This window comes from Stigmatopora argus, chromosome 13 (genome assembly GCF_051989625.1).
Source record: "Stigmatopora argus isolate UIUO_Sarg chromosome 13, RoL_Sarg_1.0, whole genome shotgun sequence".
NCBI classification, from domain to species: domain Eukaryota; kingdom Metazoa; phylum Chordata; class Actinopteri; order Syngnathiformes; family Syngnathidae; genus Stigmatopora; species Stigmatopora argus.
The window spans coordinates 11,670,428-11,697,788 of record NC_135399.1 but is presented as its reverse complement, the minus strand read 5'-3'; the positions used below and the strand labels follow the sequence as shown (position 1 = coordinate 11,697,788).

General features: G+C 42.9%; 1 protein-coding gene across 1 annotated transcript in view; it reads left to right on the top strand.

The window, feature by feature from the left end:
- The window catches only part of myo3b (myosin IIIB), a 58,686-nt gene that overhangs the window by 21,580 nt on the left and 9,745 nt on the right, over nt 1–27,361 (top strand). The window contains exons 23-35 of the mRNA XM_077616668.1: nt 5,845–5,924; nt 6,608–6,628; nt 7,625–7,702; nt 8,653–8,858; nt 10,245–10,356; nt 10,429–10,591; nt 11,218–11,298; nt 13,200–13,296; nt 15,422–15,458; nt 16,344–16,455; nt 25,773–25,873; nt 26,255–26,301; nt 26,647–26,787. Of these exons, the coding sequence (XP_077472794.1) occupies nt 5,845–5,924; nt 6,608–6,628; nt 7,625–7,702; nt 8,653–8,858; nt 10,245–10,356; nt 10,429–10,591; nt 11,218–11,298; nt 13,200–13,296; nt 15,422–15,458; nt 16,344–16,455; nt 25,773–25,873; nt 26,255–26,301; nt 26,647–26,773 (1,262 nt within the window). The 3' untranslated portion in view covers nt 26,774–26,787. The remainder of the gene's footprint in view (nt 1–5,844; nt 5,925–6,607; nt 6,629–7,624; nt 7,703–8,652; nt 8,859–10,244; nt 10,357–10,428; nt 10,592–11,217; nt 11,299–13,199; nt 13,297–15,421; nt 15,459–16,343; nt 16,456–25,772; nt 25,874–26,254; nt 26,302–26,646; nt 26,788–27,361) is intronic.

The window sequence follows — 27,361 nt, the reverse complement described above, 5'->3', positions numbered from 1 at the left end:
TCAGTGGGTTGCGTTAATGCCATGTAGATATGGCCATCCATATATATGCGTGTCAGTGTGACCTGATTGCTGTACAGTTTGATTTATTTAATAAGGGACAGCAGATATTATTAATCAACGTGTTTATATTCATGTTAATATGTTCAAAAAAAGTACATGTGTGAGATTGTAGCCAAGGGCTAATTTCCATCTTTAGTCCCTTGTGTAGATTGAAGATAAATGATGACACATACTAGGCACACACAGTTTTACACAGCGTTGTGATCGCAATTTTGTTCATCTAACAGCCAGACTTTAAGATGATTGGCCAAGTGATTCAGAGACGGGAGTTGAAGTATGTTCAGTGGTATTGAGTTCCAGGTATGTGCACGGAAGATGCTTTGACTGAATGCACTCTTTTTGAAGGGAATTACACAGTCACTTCTAGAACCAGCCATTGTTGATGTGTTGGAATTTTTTGTACAAAATCTTGCAGTGGAGGAGGAGCTTTGTGTTGGAAGATTTGGTGTAAGATTTGTGTTCAGATTTTCCGCGGTGTTGATTAAGGTCTGGGATGCCCTATTAACAATTCAGAGTCACTCTTGCAATTTCAATGTATAGTTTGAAGAGAAATCGGAGGTTACAAGTTCAAGCTCGTCCAGAATGTTGAAAAAAAATCCTCCAAAATCCCCTGTAAAGATGTGACAGCTCTGCCATGCCCTGCTTTTCCTTTTGTCTCTGTCCATGTTAGGAGACCCCCTCCATCTCCTTTGTGTGGGAATGACAGGCCTCATCCAGTCGTTTGACACTTTTGACTCTTTGTTCTCCCACAGTCAAACTTTTTTTGAAAAATGTGTTCTGCATTCTAGTCTGCAGAAATCACAGAGGCACAACATCTCCCTATTTGACTTTTGTTGGATTTCTCCTTCAATTTCCAAGTAGTTTTGGGCAAATGTTTGGAGTCAGCAGCGGGATTCACGATGCTGCCGACTCCCCTAAGTCAACGTGGTGGTGCAACATCCGTTGATAAGTGCAACGCTGCGCTGTGTCATTTAAAGCCAATTACACCACGCTTTTTTTATGATTGATCTGCTCTGACAGTGGCGGATGCCATTTGAATCGGCAGCCCCCTGGAGCCATCTCCGCGCGGGTGGGGAGGGCGTCGGCGGCGGTGCGGGTGACGGCGGGGGCGCTTTACGGCCGCTTTAATCTCATTTGCTTGGCTGCTGAGTTGAGTTTGGAGATCACGTGTTGAAAAGAGCGCGGGCGAGCGGCATTTGGGCGTCTTGCTCACTCAGCTAGCCCTCGCCGCCGCGTTCGATTGTCCCCCACGTCGACGGGTCCTTCCGTGGTTTCTCAACTACAAGGCCCGCACCGATGCTCATAAAAGTGCGCGGAGAGGTGATGCATTCAATATGGGATTGCTTTTAAATCCTGTATGCATGGAGTGTTCACGTCAATAGAAAACCCAGTACAAGTGCCAGCTCGAGCTTTATTTTGCTCCCTTTGAGATTCTCGCTAGGTTTCATTTTCAAGTGAACGCACTCATGCCAACGATAGCGTTTTTTTTTCTCCTTCGACAAACCCCAAGATGCTTCAAATGCTGTGTTAAGCTTAGATGCGGATGCCAAGAGCAACATGCTTAAACACAAATGACCCACAGAACGCTAAAAGATAGATTCCCAGTATTAACTTAAACCGTGCCGTCGATGGCAATGAACATCCAAGATGGTGGACGGGATGGTTAGCGATGGTTCCGGCGTTTCCAAAAGAAAAAGAAGTAGACCCAGAGGAGCACAAAAATGACCCCAAAACAAACAAAAAAACCGTTTGGGGTGGGCGAGCTATTATTTAATCTATCGTGAAGATTTTCTGCTATCCTTTGCAAGGTTTTGCGGGTGATCGGAAATTGGACCCGATCAGGTTATCCCCAGAGGTCAGGATGGGGCCTAAGAGTTCAGATTTTTAAAATGTTTTTTTTTTGTAGCTGCTCATGTCATGACGGAAACGAGAAATTTTCTTTTTGATGTGACGTCATGCTCCTTTTTACACAGCAAATGCGCGATACGCAACCTCCAATGGCAACATAAGCATGATCAGTATTTAAAGATGCATGATTGTATTGGCCTGCCCTGAACTCTAGTTCCCCTCAGCAGCTTTTTAATCACTGCCTCCTTTTCATCTTCATTATTCGCCACTTCAAGAAAGGCCTTTCTCCTCCGTCAAAGGACAATTCTTCCCCTTTTCAGGCCCCTCTCTGTTTGAATTCTAATAATCCGCCTCATTAGAAAAGTTCCCGTCTGGATCTAAATGAGGAGGTCCCCATTCAAGCCGGACATCACAGGTGCTCCCCGGGTTTCGCACGTCTCGGGAGGCGGACGTCGTCTTTGAGGATGCCGACTATTAGCCCGCGCTCTAATCATCTAGTCAGGAGGGGATAGGAAAGCCGGCAGGCAGCGAGCAAGAATTAATGCGACCCGCCGAGGAATGTGGCGAGCGAGCAAGCGAGTGTCCATTTGTCAAGGCTTAGGTATCACTGTTCCAGTTTGCGCCGCGCCTGCTTCATCTCGCCTTGATGGCGTCGCGCAAGCGTGAGGCGTGAAAGCGCGCCGACGCTCGGCGCGCCCGTTCCACCCGCAGCCGCTAATTCATCGTGACAAATGTGCTCAGATGATCTGGCCCAGTCGCGCTAATGGGGAGAGGGGAGAAAGTCAGAGCGCGCTTCATTTGCGCAAGACGCACTCCAATTAATCCGAGCGCCATTACTCTGGGCTAATTGGAGCGGGGCCCTCCCAGCCCCGTGTCTTGCCCGTGGATCCGACACGCTTTACCCGCTTTTCTTTCTTTTCCTCATTGTTTAATCCCATGGCCGCACGTGACTCATTTCAGCAATATTTACTGTTCACAATCTGTTCCAAGATGCAGGATGAGCTTTCATTGATTAGGATTTTTAAATCATGCAAATAGGCATAACGATAGAGAGTTTGGATGTTTGGTGCAAAAAAAAAAAAACTGTCGAATTTATGGAAGTAAATGCTGAAAAGTCTCATTTTTCAACCCCTAATTAAGCATACTGTGCTGCCCAATTTCTCAGGTCAGCACTCGGTGTCATTTTAAAAACTGCTCAAAACACTTTTTTATTGAAATTCGCCACCTGTTTATGTGCTTTATCATCTTAGTTGGGTGGATCGGGGTTTAAGAGAAGTGGTTCCTCAACCCAGAGGCTCGGGTTGTATTCCCTACCCTTGTGACCTGGTCTAATGAGGATCTATAGCAGGGGTCAGGAACCTTTCAAATATTATTCTTTAAGAGCCATACTCAGAATTTAAAAGTAAAAAATCATGAAAATAAGTGCATTTTCACCACTTTTAAAGTAGAAAAAGTCTCCTATTGGTGCGTTCGGGATCAACTCTCACTGACGGTTTCCATATTTTTAGCTCACAGGTTAGCGTAGAGCCATATGCACCCATCAAAAGAGCCACATCTGGCTCCTGAGCAATAGGTTCCTTACCCCCTGATCTATAGTGTGATAGCACAAGTGCCTTGAAGGTGGAAAGGCTCTCTACACGTGAAAGTCCATTTACTATTTTAATTGTTTTATCTTAGAATTGTTTCAGACCATGTGTATGTGGTTTTTATTTTTTGTCCCCTGAAGCACTTAGCTCTTTCACTGGTTGTTTTTAAAGGCTATTTTTAAAGACTGTTTTTAAAAGTCCCCTTTTCCCGAGAAATAATCCCGTTTAAAACTATATTATGCATTGTATTGGGTTTCTTTCCACCAGAGAAGCTATTTTAAAGAGCACTATAAAAACAAATGACTTGAACATAGCCAAAATGTAAAATGTCATAGGAGCTTTAAGAGCGCCGGATTGCCTTGCGATGCCGTGCTCTCTTTGTTCCATGCCTTTCTTCCAAGTGATCCTCTCTGGTGTGATTGTAATATCTCTGTTTGATTGACATTTGTCATCCGCACAATCTCGAATTGAGGAGCTGGGACTGATCCGGTCTTTCATTGCGAGCTGTTTGCCTCCTCAACCTGTACTTGAAATGCATCATAAGTACAAATAAGCTCGGTGTGTGCACCCGGGCAATTGTTGCCCTGTCACTTAGGTTTTGTGTTCCAAAACTTACAAAGCATTTTCTCATCACCGTACTCACTCGGATGCTGGTGGAATGAACGCCTGTGTGTGTATACTGTGTACTTTTTTTTCCCTGCCAAAGGTGTGTGTGTGCGTGTGTGGCACATCTGTGCAGCTATTGTTTATTCATGGAGTAAACCCTTTGAAATGGTTAAGATACTTCGCACTCATTATAAAAATCCTGCCACCCATGGATTAGGACTTTGATGCCCCAATCCTGCTTCAAAGGCTGCTTTCACTGCTATTAATCACAGTTTAGCCTGTGAAGATATAGCCAGGGAAAACATTTGGACATCTTGTGCGGAAACTTTGAAAGGTTGAGACTGTCGTGCATATGCTGCCTTCCTAATGTGCTCTCTCGCGCACGCAGCTGCGCTCCAAACTGTCTTTGAATAACACGCCGCAGAATAAATACACATTTGTGAATAGACGCTCGCAGGCCGCAACTTTAGGTACGCATGCATACTGAAGAGATTGAAGAAAAAGAGGGGCTTTGACAAACGTTATGCTCTTTGGAGATGCAATTCAAACATCGCATTTGTTGTGGTTGTGATGGAGAACTGTAAGAGAGCATATAGCCTGAGGTCGCTCTCTTATGTTGCTTACTTTAGTCAGTTTCAAATTTTACAATATCCCCAGTAAAAGGACAATTGCAAACTTTTGAAATACCGGAATACTTTTCTGACTTTGTGAATTCAATTAGATCACGACAAAAGTTCTTGATTTGATCGCGTGCATGGGTTGCGCTTACTTAGAATTTGGTGGACAGCTTTAATTCTTCAAAAATCTTCAAAGTTAGTAATCAAATATGTTTGTATTAACAGACCTGAATCATATCCATTCCACATACATGATCCAATTCACCCAATTTTTCTATATACTATGTATATGTATACTATGTATATGTATACTATGTATATGTATACTATGTACATGTATACTATGTACATGTATACTATGTACATGTATACTATGTACATGTATACTATGTACATGTATACTATGTACATGTATACTATGTACATGTATACTATGTACATGTATACTATGTACATGTATACTATGTACATGTATACTATGTACATGTATACTATGTACATGTATACTATGTACATGTATACTATGTACATGTATACTATGTACATGTATACTATGTACATGTATACTATGTACATGTATACTATGTACATGTATACTATGTACATGTATACTATGTACATGTATACTATGTACATGTATACTATGTACATGTATACTATGTACATGTATACTATGTACATGTATACTATGTACATGTATACTATGTACATGTATACTATGTACATGTATACTATGTACATGTATACTATGTACATGTATACTATGTACATGTATACTATGTACATGTATACTATGTACATGTATACTATGTACATGTATACTATGTACATGTATATATATATATATCACTTTCTCTGCATAAAATTAGTTGCCACAAAAAGGTGAGAAGAAAACTTTTATTTTATTCATCAAATAAGAGACAATAAAAAAACTAAACAAACAAAGCTACATAGATGCATATAATAAAATGGAAAAAGATCATGTTAATATAAAAGCAGTATTTTCAATGAATATATCGCCTGTTTAAACCCCCCCACCCCACCCACCCCCAAAACTTCTACCATTCTTCTACTGATCTCTGACATGATGTCCAACCTGCACTGATATGCACTTTTGACTTGTTCAGGGAATTTGGCCAGCACCCGAGCCCGAGTGAACGCCGCCTCACGATCTCTGCCGCCGCAGCTGAGTTCAGGACGTGCCAAGGTGAGACTCCTGACGCCCGGCGTGTCGCTTATGAACGAGCATTGTGCTTTTTATGAGTTGCTCAGCCATTCGCAGCAATAAAAAAATAAAAAATAACTATGCCGTGAAGCGTAGCCACATTAATAGACTGGCCTGTTATGTTTGTTCTCTTGCTTGTGGTGAGGCGGCATCGCCATCTGGCACTTGGTGTCAGGGGCCTAAAAAGAATTTGGAATGTTTTCGCATCTTAATGGCCACTTAAGGAAACTTTGATTTCCACAAATTATAGTGTGCTTCAATCGGTGGTACTCTGCATACTTTCTAAATCCATTTCTTCAGTAAAATGAAATATCACTAGATTTTATCAGAAACGTGCATAAGTCATAATTATACTGGGCCGGAATTTTTAACGATCGCATATTTTTTGCGAACAGCTATAACGGAAACATAGCTAATGATAATTTACAAACATTCATTAAGGTCTTACGTTAACATATAAGGACATCAGAACACCCGTTTCCGTATTTAATTAATATACACTTTTTTTCCCACCACTCCTTTTTCCCCTCTATATTTATTATACATATTTCCAACCACTTTAGCTCCTTTTTTTTCCCTCCAACATTTTAATTGAACTATTTTGCCTTTACACTTGTCTTTCTCTTCTTTCCATGTTTCCCTTCTGCACGTTCCTGTACTCAAAGTCTCCCAAATACCTCTTGAAGGTAAGGTAACCATATGAAATGTTGTTATTTGGGCAAAACAAAACAAAAAACAGTCGATTTCATAAGCCCTGAACCGCTTATCCTTACAAGGTTCAAGTCGGGAGTAGTAGAAGTCGTCAATAGACCAATGATTGAGGCTTTTGAATCCAACTTTTTGAACTTCCCTCATACAAAGTTGGACTCTGTTTCTCCAACTTGGACTGTGATCCACTTCCACTTGATAATCACAATTTGTCTTTGGGCAATATGAACCTTCTCCAATATTCCGCATAAAAGAAAGGGACCTTTTAAAAGTCAATGCGACTCCTGTAATTTGTACGCCGTCATGTGCACAATCAAAGTTTAAAAGCAAAGTTGAGTGCAAGTGACTGTTGGAACAAGCAGAATAAAGTCAAGCCAAGCTAGTTAGGCCATTTTAAATACAAGTCTCGCCTTTGTACTCGCGAATGATCAGAAATTCTCAAAGGCGACCCACGTTCACGTACTAGTGCACGAAGAGAGCTTTTTAAGATATACCTTTCTTTCTCTGTTGAACTAAAGTATTAAGATATGCACTTTGCCACGTAGGCTTACCATAAAATATCTATCGCTTCATTAATTTTGATGAAGCCACGAACTGCCAAAGCCATTACAGCGCTTATATTGCGTCTCGTTAATCCGGCGTTGGGACGGGGACGGCCGTACGCTTGATGACGGCTAGCCTCGTTATTCAGACGACTCGGCAATTGTACCGTGCCCCAAAGCGGCACCCGCGCGTTCTCTAGATTGTTCGCTTTAAGTGTTTATGGGCACGGGTTGTACAGGCGCCACACTTTGTACAGCTGTGCGTTCCCCAATGGCCCGTTTTCAGTTGCCGTGTCGATACCTTTATGTCTCGGGAGCTCGGCGTTGTCGTCCGCCACGCCAATAAATGGTAGTGACATCAAGCGTGCCGCGTCGGAAGGCCGGTTCGGGTCGGCCTGTCGATGCTCGCTCACCGTGCGTGTCTGTGCACAGGTGGACACCATGGAGATGATGCGTCACCCAGAAGATACCACCAGTATGAGGAGACAGACTGTGGCCTCCTATTTCCGTGTAGGTTCTCCTTCTTAAAAGTCAAATTCTCTTGTAAATGTATGTTGTTTAAGTTATTAGTGGTTTAGAATTAGTTTCAGATCCAGTTATGCTGGTTTCTGTACCAGTATTTGGAGATTCTTTGGAGAGTCCTGCGCCATTATTGGCACCGGATAAGTTCAAGTATGTCATGAAGTAAAAGGGGAAAAAAATCTATTTTTATTGGCCTCCTATTAAATAATTCTGATTATATATACAATTCAAAATGTTTATTTAGGAAGATATAAGGTGTATGCAAAAAAGAAAGCATCAATAATGCTAAACGGTATTTTATTTATCCCTTAATTATGTTATATGATTTATTTTATTTTATTTGAAATTAGTGGGTTTTTTAAATTATTTTTTTCCATTTTATAGCAACACAGCTTCGCTCAAACATTCAAAGACCATTTTGATGTTGACTGGATAATCCTTTGTGACTAAAAATTGTGACTAATTCATTTTTAATACAATAGACATTTTACAGCAAACAACTTTTACGTTTAAGGTTCGCACAATTTTTGTACTTTTCATAAGACCATTGTAGACCACAACCTCCCACCCCCCCAAAAAATCCTTCCTTCCCGTCAACAATCTCCATTAAAACTTTTAAAAACTCGTACTCTCGGACTACCCGTTTCATGGTTTGCGTCACCCCGCTGACAGATGTTTGGAGACACAGACGCACGGCAACAGATGTGCGTGTGACACAGGTGATCATCCCACCAACACTGAAATTCAGACGCGCTGAATTTACGAGCAGCCACTTACAAGTTGTTGAGAATCAAGACATTTATTTACATTCTCCCAAAACACAAAGATGCCAATTATCAGTGCCTTTGAACATTTGGCTCTAATGAGAATAACGATAGTTCAACCAGCCTCAACGCTGCGGGACGTGATGTTAATTACTGTCGCAATGTTTTTTACAGTACTCGCTGATGGACCTGCTTTCCAAGATGGTCGTGGGTCAACCGCACTTTGTGCGCTGCATCAAGCCCAACGACGACAGGCGGGCGCTGTGTTTCTGCGAGGAGAGAGTGATGGTGCAGCTGCGCTACACGGGAATCCTGGAGACGGTCAACATCCGCCGCCAAGGCTACTCGCACCGCATCGCCTTTGCTGAATTTGTCACCCGGTATGACACGCAAAACGTGAAATGCTATTTCAATCATTTTCCAATGTCAAATGCTCAGAACACCATTTTTCTTTTCCATTTTTGAGGTGAAATGAAATTCAATTCACAGGACGAGTAATGTGTTTTGGAGGGAAAAAGTAATGGAGATGATTGCATAGTAAGCTTTAAAAAGTGGGAACACTATCCATAAATTCTATACCCCAATATTAGTATATTTTTAGATTTAACTTTGAAAGACTAGATTTGTTTTTATTTAGAAACAAATCGTCCAATTTGAATTGCTTTGACTACAAAAGCTGAGGTCAATTTTTTGATTTTTTAAAACTTTTTTCTTACCTGCAAACCATAGAAGCATCAGTCTTTCATATAAAGGAGCGAATGGGACCACTGGGTCTACTTTATCCTATCAGAGTCATGCAGGTAGCCGGCCGGCCGGAACGACTAACCCCCACTTTGAATCTAACCTAGTTTAAAACGCATCCTTTTATATCAAAGGCCCGTCTGATGTTGTGAGCACTGCTTTGTGTTTATCATCAAAGACAAAACAGGCATCAACAGAAATAAGAAAATGAAGGCTTAGGTGGAGGGCGCCGTTCAAAGACGTCCGCTGGCCCCTCGTCATTTTCCCAGCGAGACCAGAACGGAGGAGAGAAGTACTCGGATATCATATGCCACTTTAGTGCCACTTTGTCCCGGGCTGGTAAACTCTAACAAGAGGATCAAAGTGAGTGCTTGGCAAGCGGTCAAAGGCAGGCGGCTCTTCCCAGACTGAGAGAGGGGGGATGGGGAAGTCAAAGTCTACTGTAGATCAGGCAGAGGTTTTCCAAAAATGTGATCGAATTGCTACAGCGTTGAAACTTTAAGCACGTGATGAATTGTATGTGACGTCACTTGCATTGGTTAAAGGTTAATTTGTTATTTAGTTCGTGTATTGGCGAGTCACCTCACTCATCTTGAGCAGGTTACAAAAAAAAATGAAACTGGCAGAAGTAGTCATGTTTGGAGGTTTTTGTGAATTGAACACCTTTTGTGACATTTTTGTTGTTTACAGAAGTTTCTCTGCTTCATCCTGAACATTTTCCAACTTTTTTTGCAACCACTTGCTAAGGCAAGACCAGGGCCAGTAAATCAGAATCCAAATCAGAAAGCACTGAAACCATGTCAACAAAAAGAATTGAGAGAGTCAAGCCCAACACGTAATTCTGGAGCAATAAATGCCTCAAAGCAGAAATATAGACAAAACATTTGGGAGTAAAAACCAAGGAAAAAAATCCAGACCAAGACTGGAACAACACTGACACAAAAGCGAAAATCATTGCGATGAACCAAGACCTGTTGACCAGTAGTGGTTCCAAAGAAAGACTAAATTTTTGACTTCTCTTCTAGGTACTACTACCTTGCATTCCGGGCTCATCAAATGCCAGAAAGCAACAAGGAGAATGCTGCCACCATATTAAATCAAGCCAAACTGGAAGATTGGGTCATCGGAAGCACAAAAGTAGATCATTTTTAAATCATTTCTTTTGTTTGAAGTCGAGGTTGTTACCCTGGCTTCTTCCTGTCTTTTCAGGTATTTCTGAAGTACTACCATGTGGAGCAGCTGAACTTACTGCTCAGGGAGGTGATAGCTCGGGTGGTGGTAATGCAAGCCTACACTAAAGGCTGGCTGGGGGCACGACGTTACAGAAAGGGGAAGGAGAAGAGGAATAACTGTGCCATCATCATCCAGTCAGGTATATTATGCACTTAACCTGTTTACTTTAAAAGCCGGAAAAAAATACAGTCCCGTTCGTGCGCACTCGTCTTTTGTTTACATTTGGACAGGTGTTTTGTGGTGATTATTTCTTCAAGCTAGCAAGAGGGTGGCAGTTTCTAACGGGAGCTAAACATTATTTTTCCTTTCTAAAGGGTGTAGGGAGTATGGCGCTACAATAAAAAAATTTGTAATGGTTTGCCTCTGCATAGTTGAAACCGATGGCGCAATCAAAGGTAAACTCACGGCTTGGTCGGACAGAAAAAAATAGAGATTTATATTTCGGCAGTGTTCGTATTGGAGCCATTTTCCTACACAACACGTTGTATTTAGCTTTCTCCAATGAAAGTGATTGATTGTAGGCTGTTTGGGATTAACCCTCAGTGCGTTGTTTACTGTGGGGATACCTTTGATAGCCACCGCTTGACCTTGAGCGGTCGAGGGCAAGCTTCAGAGGAGACGATAGGACTTGGGAGAATTAAGAAGGATTCATCTCTGCGCCACCCGGTTTACACATTGTTTTGAAGTGGGATCTTGAGTTTTCGATGTTAGCGCCCCCTTCTTTGCTTTCACACAAACGCACACCCTTTTTGTTTTTCTCGCCAGCTTGGAGGGGTTTCATCACACGGCGGAACCTCAAGAAAATCAAGAAGGAGCGGGAAAAGGCGGCGGTCCGTATCCAGTCAGGTAAAAAAAAAAAAGAAGCTTTGCAAGTTTTTCCCACTTTGGAATTTCTCATGGTCAAAGTGTCAGGTGGAAACAGACTTTTTCATACATTTTCAAGTAGGGGCAAAAGACTGACGGCCGGCCGGGTATGAAAGCTTGCAAAAAAAAAAGAAGAAAAAGAAATCTTTGTCCAGCCCGGCCCGTTTTGATCTCATGAGTAGCCCAGGAAGAAGTAATAATTAATTAATAATGCATGGAGCAAATCTTTTGAAAGTTTTTGGCCAGCATTTGGTCCCCATGTTTCTGAAGAACAGTGCATACTGAGATCAGTCTTCCCTTTCATCTCTTTGCCAGCGAAGGCGAGAGAGGGGCTTATCCCTTGTTTCCTCGCCACTTCCTCCCTCAAATTCCTCGCCTATTACGCAGCCCTCGCATACCAGAAACAAGATGCCTTTTTATACTGTCAACCTTTTCATCTGAAATGTAAATTAATTCTTACTCAGTGTGCCTTGACAGAGATCAAAGTGGGCACATTAACCTTCCTGCCCCCTCCCCCTCCCCTTATGTGGAGGACAAGAGCGGCTGCCAAAAAGGGGGCAGGATAGAGGAGGGCAGGGGGAGGAGATCTGGCTTTGTTTGGCCCCCTTCTCTAAGGGCTTCCCTCATCTGGCACACGAAGCACCCCCGGTAGCCCCCGTGCACCTTTTGTCCGACGTCGTCGCCCGCGAGCACGCTTGTAAATAAGTCCGCCGACGGGATAAACGGGATGGCGGCGTGGGGAAAAGCCTCCGTGTCGCCGCCGCCGTCTTACGCTTCGGAGCGCCGCGCTCGCTCGTGGCCTCTGGCGGCGGGTGGGCGGGGGAGGGGCTTGGCTTATTTGGAGAACCTGAACCTGACATAAGTGCCCCCCTCCCCATTCCCGTCCCCATCCCCTTCCCCGTCCTCCGGCACCACGCTGTAGCACATTCACACGGTGTGTTCTCGGCAGCTTATAGCCTTTGAGGTGGGGCGCATTTGCATTGGGAAAATAAACAGATGCCTTTCAAATACATGAGCCTGGTGGCCCCTCAGATCTCTGTGCGCCCCCGAGGGACACGCACACTCATCGATTAGATTCAGCCGTGTAAATTACAAGCGTGCCTTAACAATGTAGTCCATTTTGCCCCCTTTTTTTTTTGCACATTTAATTTCACAAGCCAAACGCAACGTAGTCAGGTTTCTTCGTTTAGTATCCATAAAAGATCCAGCACACTTGTGTCATTTAGCTCTTTGCTTTCCATTCTGATTTGGTCATTTCCGAGGATATTTTAAAACTTGCATTAGCGTGTTTAATACTGCGTATCGACTGACTGCGTTTTGTGTCTCTCGTGTACAAAAAGTTTACGTCGTCCAAAATTGAAGTGTGCATACCTCGAACATCTACTGATTCATTTAACATAAAAATAGGTCACGACTTTAATTGAGTAATTTTAGATTTTTTGTCACTACATTGCCCCCCAAAAATAACTCCATGACTTCATTTACGTGCTGTTTGCCATTGACTCCATTAACTGTCATCTTTTCTCACATCTTAAAGCCTAGTTCTTAAAAAAAAAGACTGCCTTTTGTTAGGAAGTGCATTGAGTTACCTTTGTGGCCGCCATCTTGTGCTTTTTTTCTCGCGAGTAAAGCAAGGCATCCACCCAAAAACTTGAGGATGTTTATATACCGGATTATATACTGAATTTATATACACTTAAGTTGTTGAGCACATTTCAATTGATTGTTTTTAACAACAAGGCCCAACAATGTCCAAGTACGTACTCCTTACAGACTCGTTTTCCCCCCTCGCTAAATTTTGAGCAGATTTTTAAGATTACGTCTTGAACACCAAAGAAACTTTGTTTACATGACGACATATTTGATTTTCATCTCCAATGCAGTTTACAGGGGCCATCGGGCGCGTAAGGACGGCGAACCTCAGAGGCGCAGATGTCACCCCGAGGCTGACGGGAAGACCACCAGAGAGGACCATATGGGGTGAGCCTTTGCATCCTCTCCTTGAGGCTTTGACTTCTATCGCGGTTCACGCCGTGCCAAACAATAAGACTCTTAGTGTCATGCTCAAGAGGGCGTCTATCGGGCGAGAACTACTTTCGCTGCCTCTGGTTTCTTACTAATACGTTGTTGTTTCAAGCCCATCACAACGCTCCTCCCCGCGCTCCTCCTCTCGCACGCTCTCAAACGCGATAAGTATCTTTCCAGCGGCCGCAAAAAGGACTTTGAGCGCCGCGTCGGTCTCCAGATGTACGACTCCGAGTCTTTGGGTTGATCCGGCGCATTTGCGAGCAATTCGTTCAGGAAATCGGACCCATCGTTCGTAGTAGACCGGGCTTTCCAAGTTTCGACCACCGTGAAAACAAACGGCGGCCTTTGCTAAAAATATATACGACAACAAAGGTGGCATGTTTTCACAATTCACACTTAAAACCTCGTTAGACTTTTGGGCAACTCGGAACATCTCCTAAATTGTGAATTTACACATCTGAAAGTGTTATGCAGCTCGCATCCTTCCACTGAGCGAAGGCTCTTTGGGGATTTTTCTCGCCGTGTTTACAATCATAATCCTTGGTGAGAAATACTTCAAACCTCCACTTAATAATTCTGTTTAATCAGCACTGGAATCTCTCCATATAGATTTACTTTGACATGATCTGGCCCGTTTTCCTCCTGCAGGGAGCTCCATTCTCACCTTACGTGCTTTTCGTTTGGTTTTTCGTACACGTTCACTGGCCGCGACGTTAGTGCAATAAGGTGAGGTGGCTAGGAATGCGTAACAATCACATATTTTGGGAGTGCGTTGTTGTTAGGTTGATTAATAGAACTACTTTAATAAAAGGAGAGACATCGTAGACATAATCTAGCGATAACTTGCAAGTGAGAATCGGTCCTGGCTCGTCCTCGCCACCAGAGTATTCTGAAGAAAGGCATCCTCCTCTGTCCATTTAGTCGCACATAATCAAAACACTTATAGTTATCTTATTCAAACAATTGCATAAGCTAACCGAATAACACAATTAAGGTCAAAAAACAACAGCAACAACAATTGCATAACAGATCGGAAACCAAAAACAACTGCGTAAGAATTTGCACAAGTAAGCATAATAATTTCCATAAAAGGTGAAACGAGCGACAGTATTTTAAAACAATATGCGAGTATTTTCGGAAGTTTATTTGATTATTGCCATCTGCCGGAATCCAAGTCAAAGCAATTTAATAGTCCTTCACAGATCTTCATTGCGAACTCAGATCAACAGTCCTCGGCCCGGGACTCGGTGTTCCGTCTGGTCAATAGTCCTCAAAACAATTAAATGTCCTCGGAGCCAGCTGCAGGGGGGAAGTGTCCTTGTTATACTGAGCTTCTGTCTGCTTATAATGATTAATGTATCACATATACATATAATGATTAATATTCCACATACATATAATGATTAATATTCCACAGATACATATAATGATTAATACCCACATATATAATAATATCCCAGAATAACCCCAACAGTTGTGGCTGTCAGAGTAGTTTAAAGTACCTGCTTAACGTGGATGTCGCCGCACAGAAAAATATGGCTAATACTGATGACGTTTTGGAGTCGACTGTAGACACTGAAGAGAGCGTTTTGGTTTTTAGAGCATACACCAGGTACTCGCTGACAAACCCGAACCAAACACTCCTGCTTTTACGGCATTTGTGTGAAAATAAAACCATCTGATTCGGGAAGGACCGTATGAACTTTACCAAAGACAGGTTTATACCTGGAAAATTTAATGTATAAAGGATATCAGAAGGGTAAATATAGTTTTTTTTAATATGCACAAAAAGCCTTACCTATTGCATTGACCCATTGATAAACTGGGGTATTATTTAATGCAGTTCACAACAACAAGTGTGAAATGATTCGCTGCCGTTGACGTCGACAAACATTCAATCAGTTTGAATCACTATTGTCGTCAGTGGATGTGAACTGTAACTACAAATCACTGACATTTTTGCACCGTTCCATGCTGTGCTTCATCGTGATAAACCGACACTATTTCAACTCACTTTTGTATTTTCCGACATTGTCATTTCTGTTCTTGCCACTAAAAATGCTCTTTCCTTTCACAGTTCTCCAAACCTGAGGAGCCTACAGAAGGGAAATTTTGTGAGTAAGGCAATATCTATCAAACGAGAAATGGCTTGACTTTAACCTTCTACTTTTAGCCGTCTATCTCAAATAGAGCTCCTCTTTAAAACTGCAGATTATTTCTTTGGAAATGTTTTGAGTCCTTGAGACAAAAAAAAGTGAAGAAGAAAAAAAGAGCTCTGGCACTTCAGCCTCTATCTCGGCGGAGAAGACAGGGTGGTACGGAGCGAGAGAATCAAAAAGCTGGAAATTCACGGCTGAGAATAAATGCTCGCTCGCGCTCCCCCCGAGGTGATTTGTCTTTGCGCTCCTCTTTCTACAGATGTTAGAGCCCTTTTTTAGTAAAGACCTGGGGTTCTTTGGTAGCACTTTGATATCCTGCTCGGATTCAATATGTGAAATAGAAGAGCCACTCCGTGACTTGGAGCACATCACACTCTTTGAAGTCTGATCCAATTTTTGCTGCTCACCATTTGATGTTGAAAGGATGAAATGAGGGAAATGTACAGTTTTTGCCAGTAACTCTGCCGAGCACATGTAAGATTAAAAAAGCAAAATCCTTCGGAGGATGTACTTAGAAATGTTAAGCAGATTAATACTTTCCTATACCTTTTTTTTTTTTATTCATAGATCAAATTAAATATGAGGAAGTCCATGAGCTGTTTTTTTTTCTTTTTTCTTTTCCCCTTCTACAATTACTAAGTTTCCATGTGTGTGTTTGCGAGGAGGTGGGGCAATTGCATTAGCATTTGATTAACATTGCAAAGCGTGCTAATGTTGCACGCTACGCGCGCTAAATTGTACGTACAAAACGCGGCGTATACTTGAGTTGATTTCGGAACTGCTTTCTGCTCGCGGCCCGCCACCAGCCCGGGGCTTGACGCCACTTTTTCCTCTTTCGAGGTGGGGCCCGACAGCCGAGACAGACGCGTGAAAGACGCCGGGAAAGACAAAGACGGCGTAACGAAGCCTCGCGGGGAGACAGCCGTGCTGAGAGATGCACTGTGTAAACAAGGTAAGCCTGCGCGCGATGCCGCCGGGTGCAGGTAATTACGGAGAAATCCCGCTTTAGTGGATAAAGTGCCATTTTTGATTCGTGGGGGCCCCCTTTCCCCTATTCTAATCCTCCGCTGCCAGTCTTTGTTGACAGCCAGAAGTCGTGCAATAACGTGCTAAATATTTGGGCCCTCGTCAACGGTACTCGGTCGTTTGGTCGCCGGTCTTTTGGTCGCCCGGAAGGTTATTGATAATTACCATTTAAATCGTTGCTCAAATTCCCTAAATACAAACTGCGAATTATTATTTAGTCATACTTAATGCCCTATTAATTATTAGGCTAAAGAAAAGCTCCAAATTTCCCATACTTTTATTGTGTTTTGTTGAAGAACTTGTTAAGACCCTGACTGACGTTCCTTCCTAAGGGGACAACTCATGTACATACAAACTCTTATACACTCAAGCGTCCGCTCAGTGAAAATGCTCAGGGCCATTGTTGGCTTTTATTGATGCGTAGACCGTGTTGTTTTATCTTGTTTTGTCGCCGATCTTTTGGTCGCCCGTTGTTTGGGTCCAGGCGACCAAAAGACCGCGACCAAAAGTCTAGCGACCAAAAGACCAGCAACGAAACGACCGCATACATCACATTTCACAATGGCAGCCAATGAGTTCAAATGGTTGAGTCACCCTCCCCTGTCATACCCTTATTTTTCTTAACCCCTCTCTTTGATATTTATCGCCGTCAAAGGCAGTGATCAATAACTTTTCCCTCCCACTTCAATTGGATTGGACATTTACTGCCGTCCTTGGCTGCCGTTGAGTTAAAATGCAGCACCTAACCCTTGTCCCTGTCATACACTAGTCTTTCCTGTCATCCCTCTTAGACATTTGTCACCCTTAATAGCCACGAATGAGTTTAAATGTTCCATGATCCTCCCCTGTCATATCCTAGTCCGTCCCGTCCTCCCTCTTGGACATCTGTCACCGTCAATGTCAGCCAGTGAGTTAAATCTCCCCCACTGTACCCTAGCCCCCCTGGCCCTACCTCTTGTACGTCTATGGCAATCAATGACACTAAAACCTGATTATTCACTGTCAGCCAATGACTTAAAATACACAAACCCTAATTTGTTGAACATGTTTGATTCGCTCGCTGCCCCGGGGCAAGAATTACATTAATGCCGGTCGGTGCCTGGGAGGCTGAGTGGGTGGCGGCGCGGTGGGACCGCCGATTACGCCCTGTATCCAGCCTTGCACTAGGGGCCACGGGGCCCCCGCCCAACCCCTCATTAGAGTTATTAGAGAGTGACGAGGTAAATGACGGAGGTGGAATAGCGTTTCCCCGCGCGGCTGGGAAGATTACGGGGATTAGACGTGATAATGTAACACAGACGGGGCTCTCGGAGCGGGCCCGGGATTAGTGTCAGCGCACCACAGCGGGTCTGGGTTAGATAGCGGCTAATTCGCTAATGCCGCATACAGGTGACCCCCGCTCCCAGGCATCAACGCTACTCAAGTGTCTGATTTGGAATGTCAGAGTAATTACGGAAGGAGACATTTCAATGAATGCCACTTTAGTCAAACGCGCGTTTGGGGAGAATCTGCAGCTTTTCCTTTCGACACAACACAAAGCCCCGATATCCCGACAGAGTGATGAGGTGCTTTTTGTGTTGCTACCTCCATCAAGGAAGTTGTCTTATCGCACTTGGCTTGTTTGTTTACAGTGGCGCTACGAAACAAAGTTTGAGGTTGTCAAAGAACTCGGTTCCGTAATTTCTTCAGTTTAAGACGCTCTCATACGGGGCTTTCGCGATTAATTGCAATATTTCTTCACGCTTACAGGTGAATCATCTCAGATTTCTGTAGTACTTTGCAAAAGTGTACTTATTATCTTTGTAGTTGATCAAAATAAGCTATATGCAAACATCTACTTTTGCTTTGGAAAACATAGATACACGTTACATAGGTTAAAAAGCCCAACTTTTTTGTTCCAATGCACATTTACAGCAAAAATATTAGACCCAGAGGTACTGTAATAGGACCTGATATCCTATCAAATGTATCTTTTATCATTCTTATCTAATATCTGCACTCCTCATTGTCCATATTTCCCCAAGAGGTCATCGTTCATTCCTTCATTGGTAGGATATAAACTGGAACGTCAATAGCAAGTGAGGTCAAACGTCTTCTTTTGATGTCTTGAAATCTATCATGGAACAAATTTCTGGCATTCACAGCCACCGTTTCATTGGCTGGTTTCTCTTCCAAGGTCTGACTGCTTTCAGGAAAGTCCATTTAAATAAGAGAGCAGTGTGGCTCCAGCACCAAGGGCACGCTTTGATCTGCGCACATCTGAAGGCCTCTTTTTCCTTCTTCTTCTACGTCTTTTTTTTCCACGAGTGCCTTGCCTTGCCAGATGTCTCGAGACTGACTTCCTTCCTGTGTCTTATCCTGCTGTCGCCTCCGGTGATTGCATCGGTTCTGCCGGGCCGGGGCTCGACTCAAGTGTCAAGATTAGCCGCGAGAATCGAATTAGCGCGCCCTTTCGGACTCTCGCCGCCGTTCTTCCAATACGACCGCAACAGGTGGGCGTGATCAGGAGAGTCTTTAATTTGTTTGATGGACGTTGGGTCTTGCGGGGAAAATGTAGAATCTAGTGGAAGAAGGAAGGATATTGAAGGGCAGGGAATGTTTTTTCTTAAAACTGGGACTACAGTGTATGAGTTGTGCATTGGAAAATGATCATTGCGAAAAAATAGTCATTTCTTGGGCCATCTTTGTGCGTGACTGGTCGTTTTTTTGTCATTTTCCTCCAAGGGACGTCAGTTTTTTTACTTTTTTAGGTAAAAAAAAATCCTCCTTAAAATATGTGCAAAACACAGTATTCAATGTGTGCTTGTTTTATTAAAAAACGGACGGACAACAAAATATAAAAGAATTAGGCATGAAGCATGTAGTAACATTAAACTAAGTACATCAAAAAACTTCAATTTAGAATTCCACACTTCTAGGTTTGTTTAAAAACAAGTCAAACCTGCAACAGATTTTTTTTTGGGTCCCCACTTTTATTCGCAAATAATACAAGAAACACAAACGATTAGTACTATGAGTTGTGCACGTTGTAAAAAGATCCTGAAAACATTTTGAGCTGTGGGCGCTTTGCCGAAACGACCTTTGATTTCCCGTGTTTTGTCAGACAGGAAAGTCTCACGTACACCTTGTCGTCGTGTAAGCTTGGCGCTCTTAAAGACGGTGTCACCTCTCGTCACCTGTCTCCCCGGCATGAATATTAATAACTACGACGCGTTTGTAAATGAGGCGCCAAAGGTACGGGCGAGAAAGGACGACTTTGCGCGAGCGAGCAGCCGATATGATCAGAGCGCTCCTTGGCGTGGTAAACAGGATGGAGCGGAGGATCAGTCAAAGCTGACTTTATGCTTTATGAAAGCTGAGCTACTTATGTTTAAAGGCTGTTTGAAGATTATGCTTGTGGTAAACATACATGTCAAGTGTGAAAGAGAGAACGAGAGAGATGGCGCTTTGGTGGGGCAACAACACACAGACCAATTACTTCTGCACTTTGGAAAACACTTTTAACCTGCTTGTTTGAAGAAACGGACGGGATGGGGATGGGAGAGAGAGAAAAAAAACACTAGGAGGAAAAGTAAATGTTGATTTATTGGCCATAGCTGGAGAATTGCGCAATACATATTCAGTAGAGATTGATGGATTTTCACTTTCTTTCTTCTGGACATTTGTTTTAACAACCTCAGCCTAATTTCAAAGCCTTTCTGGCTTACCAGGCATCATAGTACAATCTTGAGCCAAGAAAATCTATGGTCCGTCTCAAATTGTAATTGATTTAATCACAATTTGTCGAGTGGAAAGTTAAAAAATCTAACTAAAGTTCATGCCCTACGATCTTCCCAATTACCCTCCACCCACTTTGAGAACACGTTTCGTATTTTTAATCCACATTAGCATGAGGCCCCGATTCGATTTAAACATCTAATTTTTCACTCCAAACAAAATATGTGTCAAACTATACAGCGTGAAACCAATGTAAAAGATGACATTTATAAGAGAAAAACAGATCTGTTCACCAACTCACCTATGCACTGTCATACCCTAATCTGTCCTGTCTCCCTTAACCCTCTCCCCTCGGCAAAAGAAGTCGTAACGTCATTGCAAAGACACTTATAGTCAGGTAGCATATTCAGTTTTTTTCTGACCAGTTGCAATTCCTGATACATAATAACACAAAATATATCAACTGCAAAGTTGTATAGTTTAACCAAAGGTTCATTCTCCCTCCAATGCTTTCGTTAAAAATAAGCACTTGTGGGACGGACTTTCCCTTCCCGTAGTTTCCCTCCTGGAGCTAGTAAACATCTTCCCACGTGCCAAACACACACACAGCACTACCAGGTGCAGCACCACATGCCTCCATCACCACAGCCACCGCCTCTTCTCCATCTCAATCCGTATCTGCCAGACAAACGATCCACCCTTTCCGTGTTCTCTAGACAAAAACTCTCCCTCCCTCTGAGTGTCTCAACCTCCCGATCTATACGTCCGCCCCTCGTACGGGCGAGCCTCCGTGGAACGTCTTCAGTTTTAGGCAAATTAGCGGCGGCTCGGCATTAGCGGCGGAAGATAGGAAAGACTCAAGTTACAGGGAAGGAGTTGCCGCCGTCTGACGCCACCTACGTAATCTCCTTAATGTCAGGAGGAGTCGTTAACAGGATGTACTTCCAAACTAGTCATCATCCATCACGATTTTAGCCCCGTAATCTCCGCAGACGTCGAAGGAAGGTGGGGAATAATACTTGAAGTTTTCAGTGAATTTGCACCAGCCGAGTGAGTCGTTTGATTTGGGGTAGCCAAGTTTGAACTGACTGAAACGGATTAGTAAGTCTTAGATGATATACAGTTGATATTCACACTAAAAAAATTCAAGCCGGTATGGATTGAAATAGTTCAGGCCCACCCCCCTTGATTTATTTCCAATGAAAGTGGTTGTTGTTGAGACCACTTCTCATCCAGGTAGCAACTCCATTGGAAACGAAGCATGAGCCTCTTAACTTTTTAGCTGCAACTCAAGCATTGTGGTAGCATAATAGCGCAATAAAAAGTGGTAGTCGCGCATCATTGTATTACTTCAAACTTATTCATTGCCATTTCTTTTACACGTTGATGGAAAATTTGATGTAGACGATAGCTGAAGAATAACAGGGTCAAAACAGAATGCTGCCAGTATCACACCTGCCATAAGCAGGTGTATGTCTACTACACATAAATGATTTAGTAATAATAAAATGTAATGATTAATATCTAGGAATGGGCGGCCCGGCGGATGAGTGGTTAGTGCATCGGCCTCACAGCATAAAAAATAAAAATAATTGGGATTTTATTTTGTGCGCTCCATATGATTTGCTGTGAGCAGAGAAGATGAGAGTAGTGCGCAATTGCGCACGCGTGCAGCTTAGAGGAAACATTGTATGCAAGGTGTGTTTTTGGTGTTAAAAAAAGTGTTAATCTCCTATAATGGATGCAATTTAACATGAGTCGGAATGAGCCATTTCCCCAGTTAAGGGGGCGTGCAAACTTTTGGCAAGGCCAGTCATCTTGTTTCCCTTCTTCCGCTTTGTCAAATACATGAGTATTGTTTACATTAGATAAGCTCTCGATCATATTCATTGCGAATATGATTTTGAAATGAATTGGCATTTGTTCGTACTTATTATGTCAGGATGAAAAGCCCTTCCATGAAGATCTTCAGCTTGGCCAGCTTTTGCTTTCTTCTCTGCTTAACTTTGACTCATCTTGCTGAGTTTCAGCTTAAAAGGCTATTTGGTGATATTAGTATGTCAAACGACTAATGGGCGACTTCCTTTTCCGCAATCCAGATGCTCTTTTAAGACTTTCTTATGTTCCATATTGTTTGTCAGTGGAGATGATTGATTTCAGTGTGAAAAGCTGGATGTAAGTAACAACATCCTCTTTGCCCGTTAGTGAAAACAGATGCAGGGCGTCCCTCCCCCTCCATCACCTCCAGCGTTATCTGCATGAGAACTTGATCATTTTGTCTTCTAATGGAAAGCACATGAGGGAGCATTTATTGTCCCCAATGATAAAAGAGGTCATAAATCTGCAACCTTCTGGAAAAGCTCTTTAACGTTAGATCTCTTTTCAGCTTGTTGTTTGCAACTGATGAATGAGAATGCCTTTTTCTTTTGTCTTTTCTCCCAAATACACACGTATGTTTGTATGCATACAGACGAGGTGGTTTGTGAAAGAGAGATGAGCTGTTTGGCTTAGACATGCTTCATTTCAACATCAAAAAACCCCCTCTGATCATTTTTATCTTAAAATGATCTTCGTTTTGGAGCGTCTGCCCACCTCGCTCGCTCATGAATAAAGCAACCCCAAGTGTGGCCAGGGTGGCTGGCGTCAGGTAATGGCCGCCGCGTAGAGCTTTAAATGGGAAATCAATCCATCTTTAATTTATTCCAGTAAAAATCCCTTTTAGCGTCTCTTTTATGTTGTTTCTGAGGAGCTTTGGGATTTCCCACAGATCTCCGAGTGGTATTTAGAGATGTAATGTGAGTCAACCGTCGCTCTTTTGCAAAGAAAAGAATACCTATCTCCAGAAGACATTTTTTTCTTCCCTTTTTTAAATCTCCCATGCGGCAAACATTTGTAATCTGTACGATGGGGAAACTTGACTTTATTTTGATAGCGAGGAAACAATTTTGTATGAAGTGCGCCACCTCCTTATTCTCAGGCCCCGCCCTCATTTAGCCAGCGTCCGACCGCCCGCTGGAGCGCCTCCCGCGTGTGTCCGAGCGGTCGGTGAAGGCCGTGCCAGAAGGCAGTTGGCAGGAACGCCGCCGCCTGCCCTCTATCTGCACGAACAGCGTTCCTCTGGGGCCCGCCCGGCATCAAATGGCAATGATTGCTCAGAGTGGGCTGCCTCCATGGGAAGCCTGACCCATCCTCTGATCTGCCATCGCTGCGGGTCAGAATGCGCAGAAGGCAGCCGACAGATTACGGCACAGTACTCTGAGGGAAATATCTAACTCCCATTGAAATGGCAATTACTTGGCTTGGGCCACGGGACCCAACGTTTGCTCTCGATGGGCTTAAATGAGGAGCGTTTAACTCGTACAAACTGTTTTAAATAGATCAATCCCAAAAGTCCTGCTTCGTAAGCCTGGTCCGTTCCCAACTTGTTGAATGGATGGATAATTATTTCTTGAAATGCTCACTGTTTAGGGAAGAAAATTCTAGTTTTCTCATTTTTGGCATCTCTGGGAACATTTTTGCATTTCTCACCCATTGCTGTTATTGTGTTTGTGGTCTTTTATAGAAATAAGCACCTTATATATTGTTTTGATACTCTTGCGTACTTTTTTTTTAGGTGTTTGGCCAAAACTTTGTTTTTTTTTTTTCTCTTTATACATAGCTTCTCAAAATAATGTCACATCCAAATTTCTATACTATAGTGCCATAAAAGGATAGTATGAGTAATGGTTGAAGTGGAGTATAGGTTGCACAAGGACTCGCATCCTTAATAAGCCCCCCACAACACTTTTCTGTGTATCCAAAAGTCAACTAACGGCAACAAAAACAGACGAGCAAAACAAGGATGCAATTCTCGTCGCTACATTTTGATCCTGTTTTTCCAGCTCCGTTCAAGGACGCCTGTGTTCGTTCTTTGCGATTGAGCACTTTGATGCAAATTCAAGGGAATAAATCATTTGCTTATGAAAACCATTTTGGAATCATTAGTCCACTAATGGCCTCAATTTCCACAGATACTGTGGATTTCTCTGTGTGCTTATGGGCGCAAAAAAATAGGACTTGTTTGTTTCTTTGACTCCTCTGTGAATCGAAACCAAACTTATAAGTTGAAATTCCTGCTGACGAACCAGGCTACTGATATCTTGGCAGCACACGCATCTATTCAGTCCTAAATACTGGTAATAGGGGGGCACGGCGTGCGCTTGAGATGCAGGCAAAGAAAAGATTTGCTGTTAACGTTCGCTGACATGAACTTTTTGGCCGTTTACAATGTGGGACTTTGGTAAACCTACGCCGCTTTGAATAACATTGAGAACGCTGGCTGAAAGATGGGGGGTTAGGTAGTGAAAGGTGGGCTCTGGGTGCTCTTTGATGTACAGCAGCGAGATATGATGAGGTCGCTTTCCAGAGAGTACAAAGTAGCGTTAAGACGGAAAAAGCAAATTCAGCTTTAGTCAAGGTAGAGTGAGGCCAAGCTTCAATGAAATGTTTTCATGGTGGATGTCATCAAAGAAGAAAAAAAAAAATATTTAAATATGAATGCTTTATTGTAAAGGGTCTGTGTATACATGCTAGTAATGAGGTCAAATGTGTAAATGGTCTGGTTTAACCTTTTAATTGAGTTGTAATGGCAATCTGACAATTTGCGATGCATACTTTTTTTCTTCATCTTTGCATGGTGAAGTTATTTTCAATCCACAAAAGTGAATATCCTTCTGTCTTTGTTGTATTTTAAGTTGCAAAAGTAAAAACATAGTGATCCCTTGAGATATACAAGAAATGTTTTTCAAGATGCCAGCCAGCTATTCTTTCCCTTTGACTTGTGAGTAAACATTCGCAAGCTCTGGAATATATTTATAGCATGTTTATTCATTTCAATGAGGGAAGATACAATGGGTTAAGAGCATGGTAAAGGGCCAGCAGTCATATTGAATATTGTTACAGTTCGCAATTGGGCAAATTGGCATTAAAAATGATCTTTAACGACCTGCCGCACATAATGCCACAGTAAAAATTGAAGCAAAAAACTATTAGACTTGGGCCTCTTACTTATCAGGAGAAATCAATTTTGGCGTACAAGTGAATGGAACAAATGGCAATACCTTTTGTGTAAATTATTCATATCCAAGAAAAATTAAAGGACCTAAGCTGGATCCTTGAGGAACCCCATTGCCTATGCCTTCAAAGTTTGGACTGATAGGCGTCTGCCAGTATTGCCTGAGATCTGTTGAGTAAATCATTTTTCAAGCAATAAAATAACTTTTTTGTTAAATCCAATGTAATCAAGATCCACTGTGTTAGGAGCTTTGGAAAGACGATTAAAAAGAGGAGCACTTATCTTGAGCAATGGCAATCTAATTTCTGACTTTTACTGGCCGTTAATTTACCATTTTCTCAACTGAATATCAAACTGCTGTTGGTTTTGCGCTTGAGTCGTCAAGCTTCAATTCAATTCATTTTTTTCTCTCTCTCTCTTTCTCTCTTGGCAACGCCGAATTGGACCCCCGCCCCGCTCTTGTTGTGTCGCAGGTCCAGCGACGAAGCTCCAGCAGAGGACCCCTCGCCGGCGGGGCCGGCAGCTCAAGCTGCTTAACAGCCCCGAAGACAGCCTGTACTATAACCAGCTGCACGTGAGTTCAAAGTGGCCGTAAAGGCCTTTGTCTGACTTTGCTCGCGCGCGATAATACAATTAAAGCTACCTGTGCCAGAGCCTGGAGCCCCACCCCCCGACATCTCTGCGCCTCTTGTCTTGAACATGTGCTTATGCTCTTTATCTGTTGCTTTCATGTCAGGATGTCTGCCTTCACGGTGAATAATTGATGCAGTTTATCAAAGCTGAGCAAGATGCATGCTTCATCACACTCACTTGAGCCCTTTGATCAGGAAAAAAATTATGCTGTGACTTCTGATATTATCAGCAGCTGCTCGCATTCAACACAAAATCACTTTGAATTAAAAATTAATGACTCTCGGCTCATCTTTTGACTGTGTGCTCTTGGCCCTTTCCTCAGAGAACTCTGGATTACCAGGGGAGCAAGAGGAAGCCCAGAAAACTTGGGTAAATAAGCGCTTTCCTCCTTCGCTGGAAACGGAGCAGGCCCTTTGTGGAAAGGGAGAATCCACAAATGGAGTTGTTGTCTCCTCATGTAAATGGAGCCACCGAAATAACGAGCACGCTTTGAGCGGCGCCGCTAGCCCGCGTCGTTAGAGACACGCGTCTTTCGGCTTTGTCGGCGTGCTCATTTCAATTGTCCGAGGCGAGGTCTCGCTTGAATTTGTTCTATAAATGACACGCCCCAATGATTGATAACCCACCCGAATATAGCTCAAGTCTCTCCCCCTTTTTTCCACGCGATGAAAGCCCACCGTAACGGGAAATCCCAACCTGTGGTCTTTCTCGCAGCCAAATCAAAGTGCTAGACGGAGAGGATGAGTACTACAAATTACTGTCGATGGCGGAGTCCATCCCCGAAGAAGAGTACGAGAGCCTGGCCCACTGCCCGCCCGTTCTCACCAGAGATGAGCCTTAACGACTTGTCAGCCGGTAAGACAGACACTCAGAAGAACGCTGCCTTTGGTTGTTAATCCTACAGCGGTGGTTCTTAACCTGGGTTCGTGGAGTGTCTGCCATGGAGGTCAAGACGGATCCACACATCATGTCTATCTATACATGGCTCCCTTAACCATTACTGGCTGCAGATGATCACGTGACATTGCTTGGTCAATCAGTGCTGCCAGGAATTTGAGGGGGAAAAAAATCATACTTTATTTTATGCTGAACGTGCATATAAAAAAAAAAAACTGGTGGGATTCGGTAGCTCCAACGAGGTTAAGAACCACTGGTCTATGGGGACCAATAACTGGCCTATAGATGAATTTTTGATTAGGATCTCGTATTTCAATGCGGTGAATCGCCACAGCTTCACTTCTAACACTTCAACTGTTCATGACTCAGTAAGATGCTGTAATAGTCATAATATATGTTAGGCAAAACTCACGTTTATGAAAATGAAGCCCAAAAGTGTCTTAAGAACATAGGAACAAAATACAGAGACAAATAATTTACAATACATTTATTTGCTATGGCCTATTATTCATCTAGGTTTTTCCAAGATTGA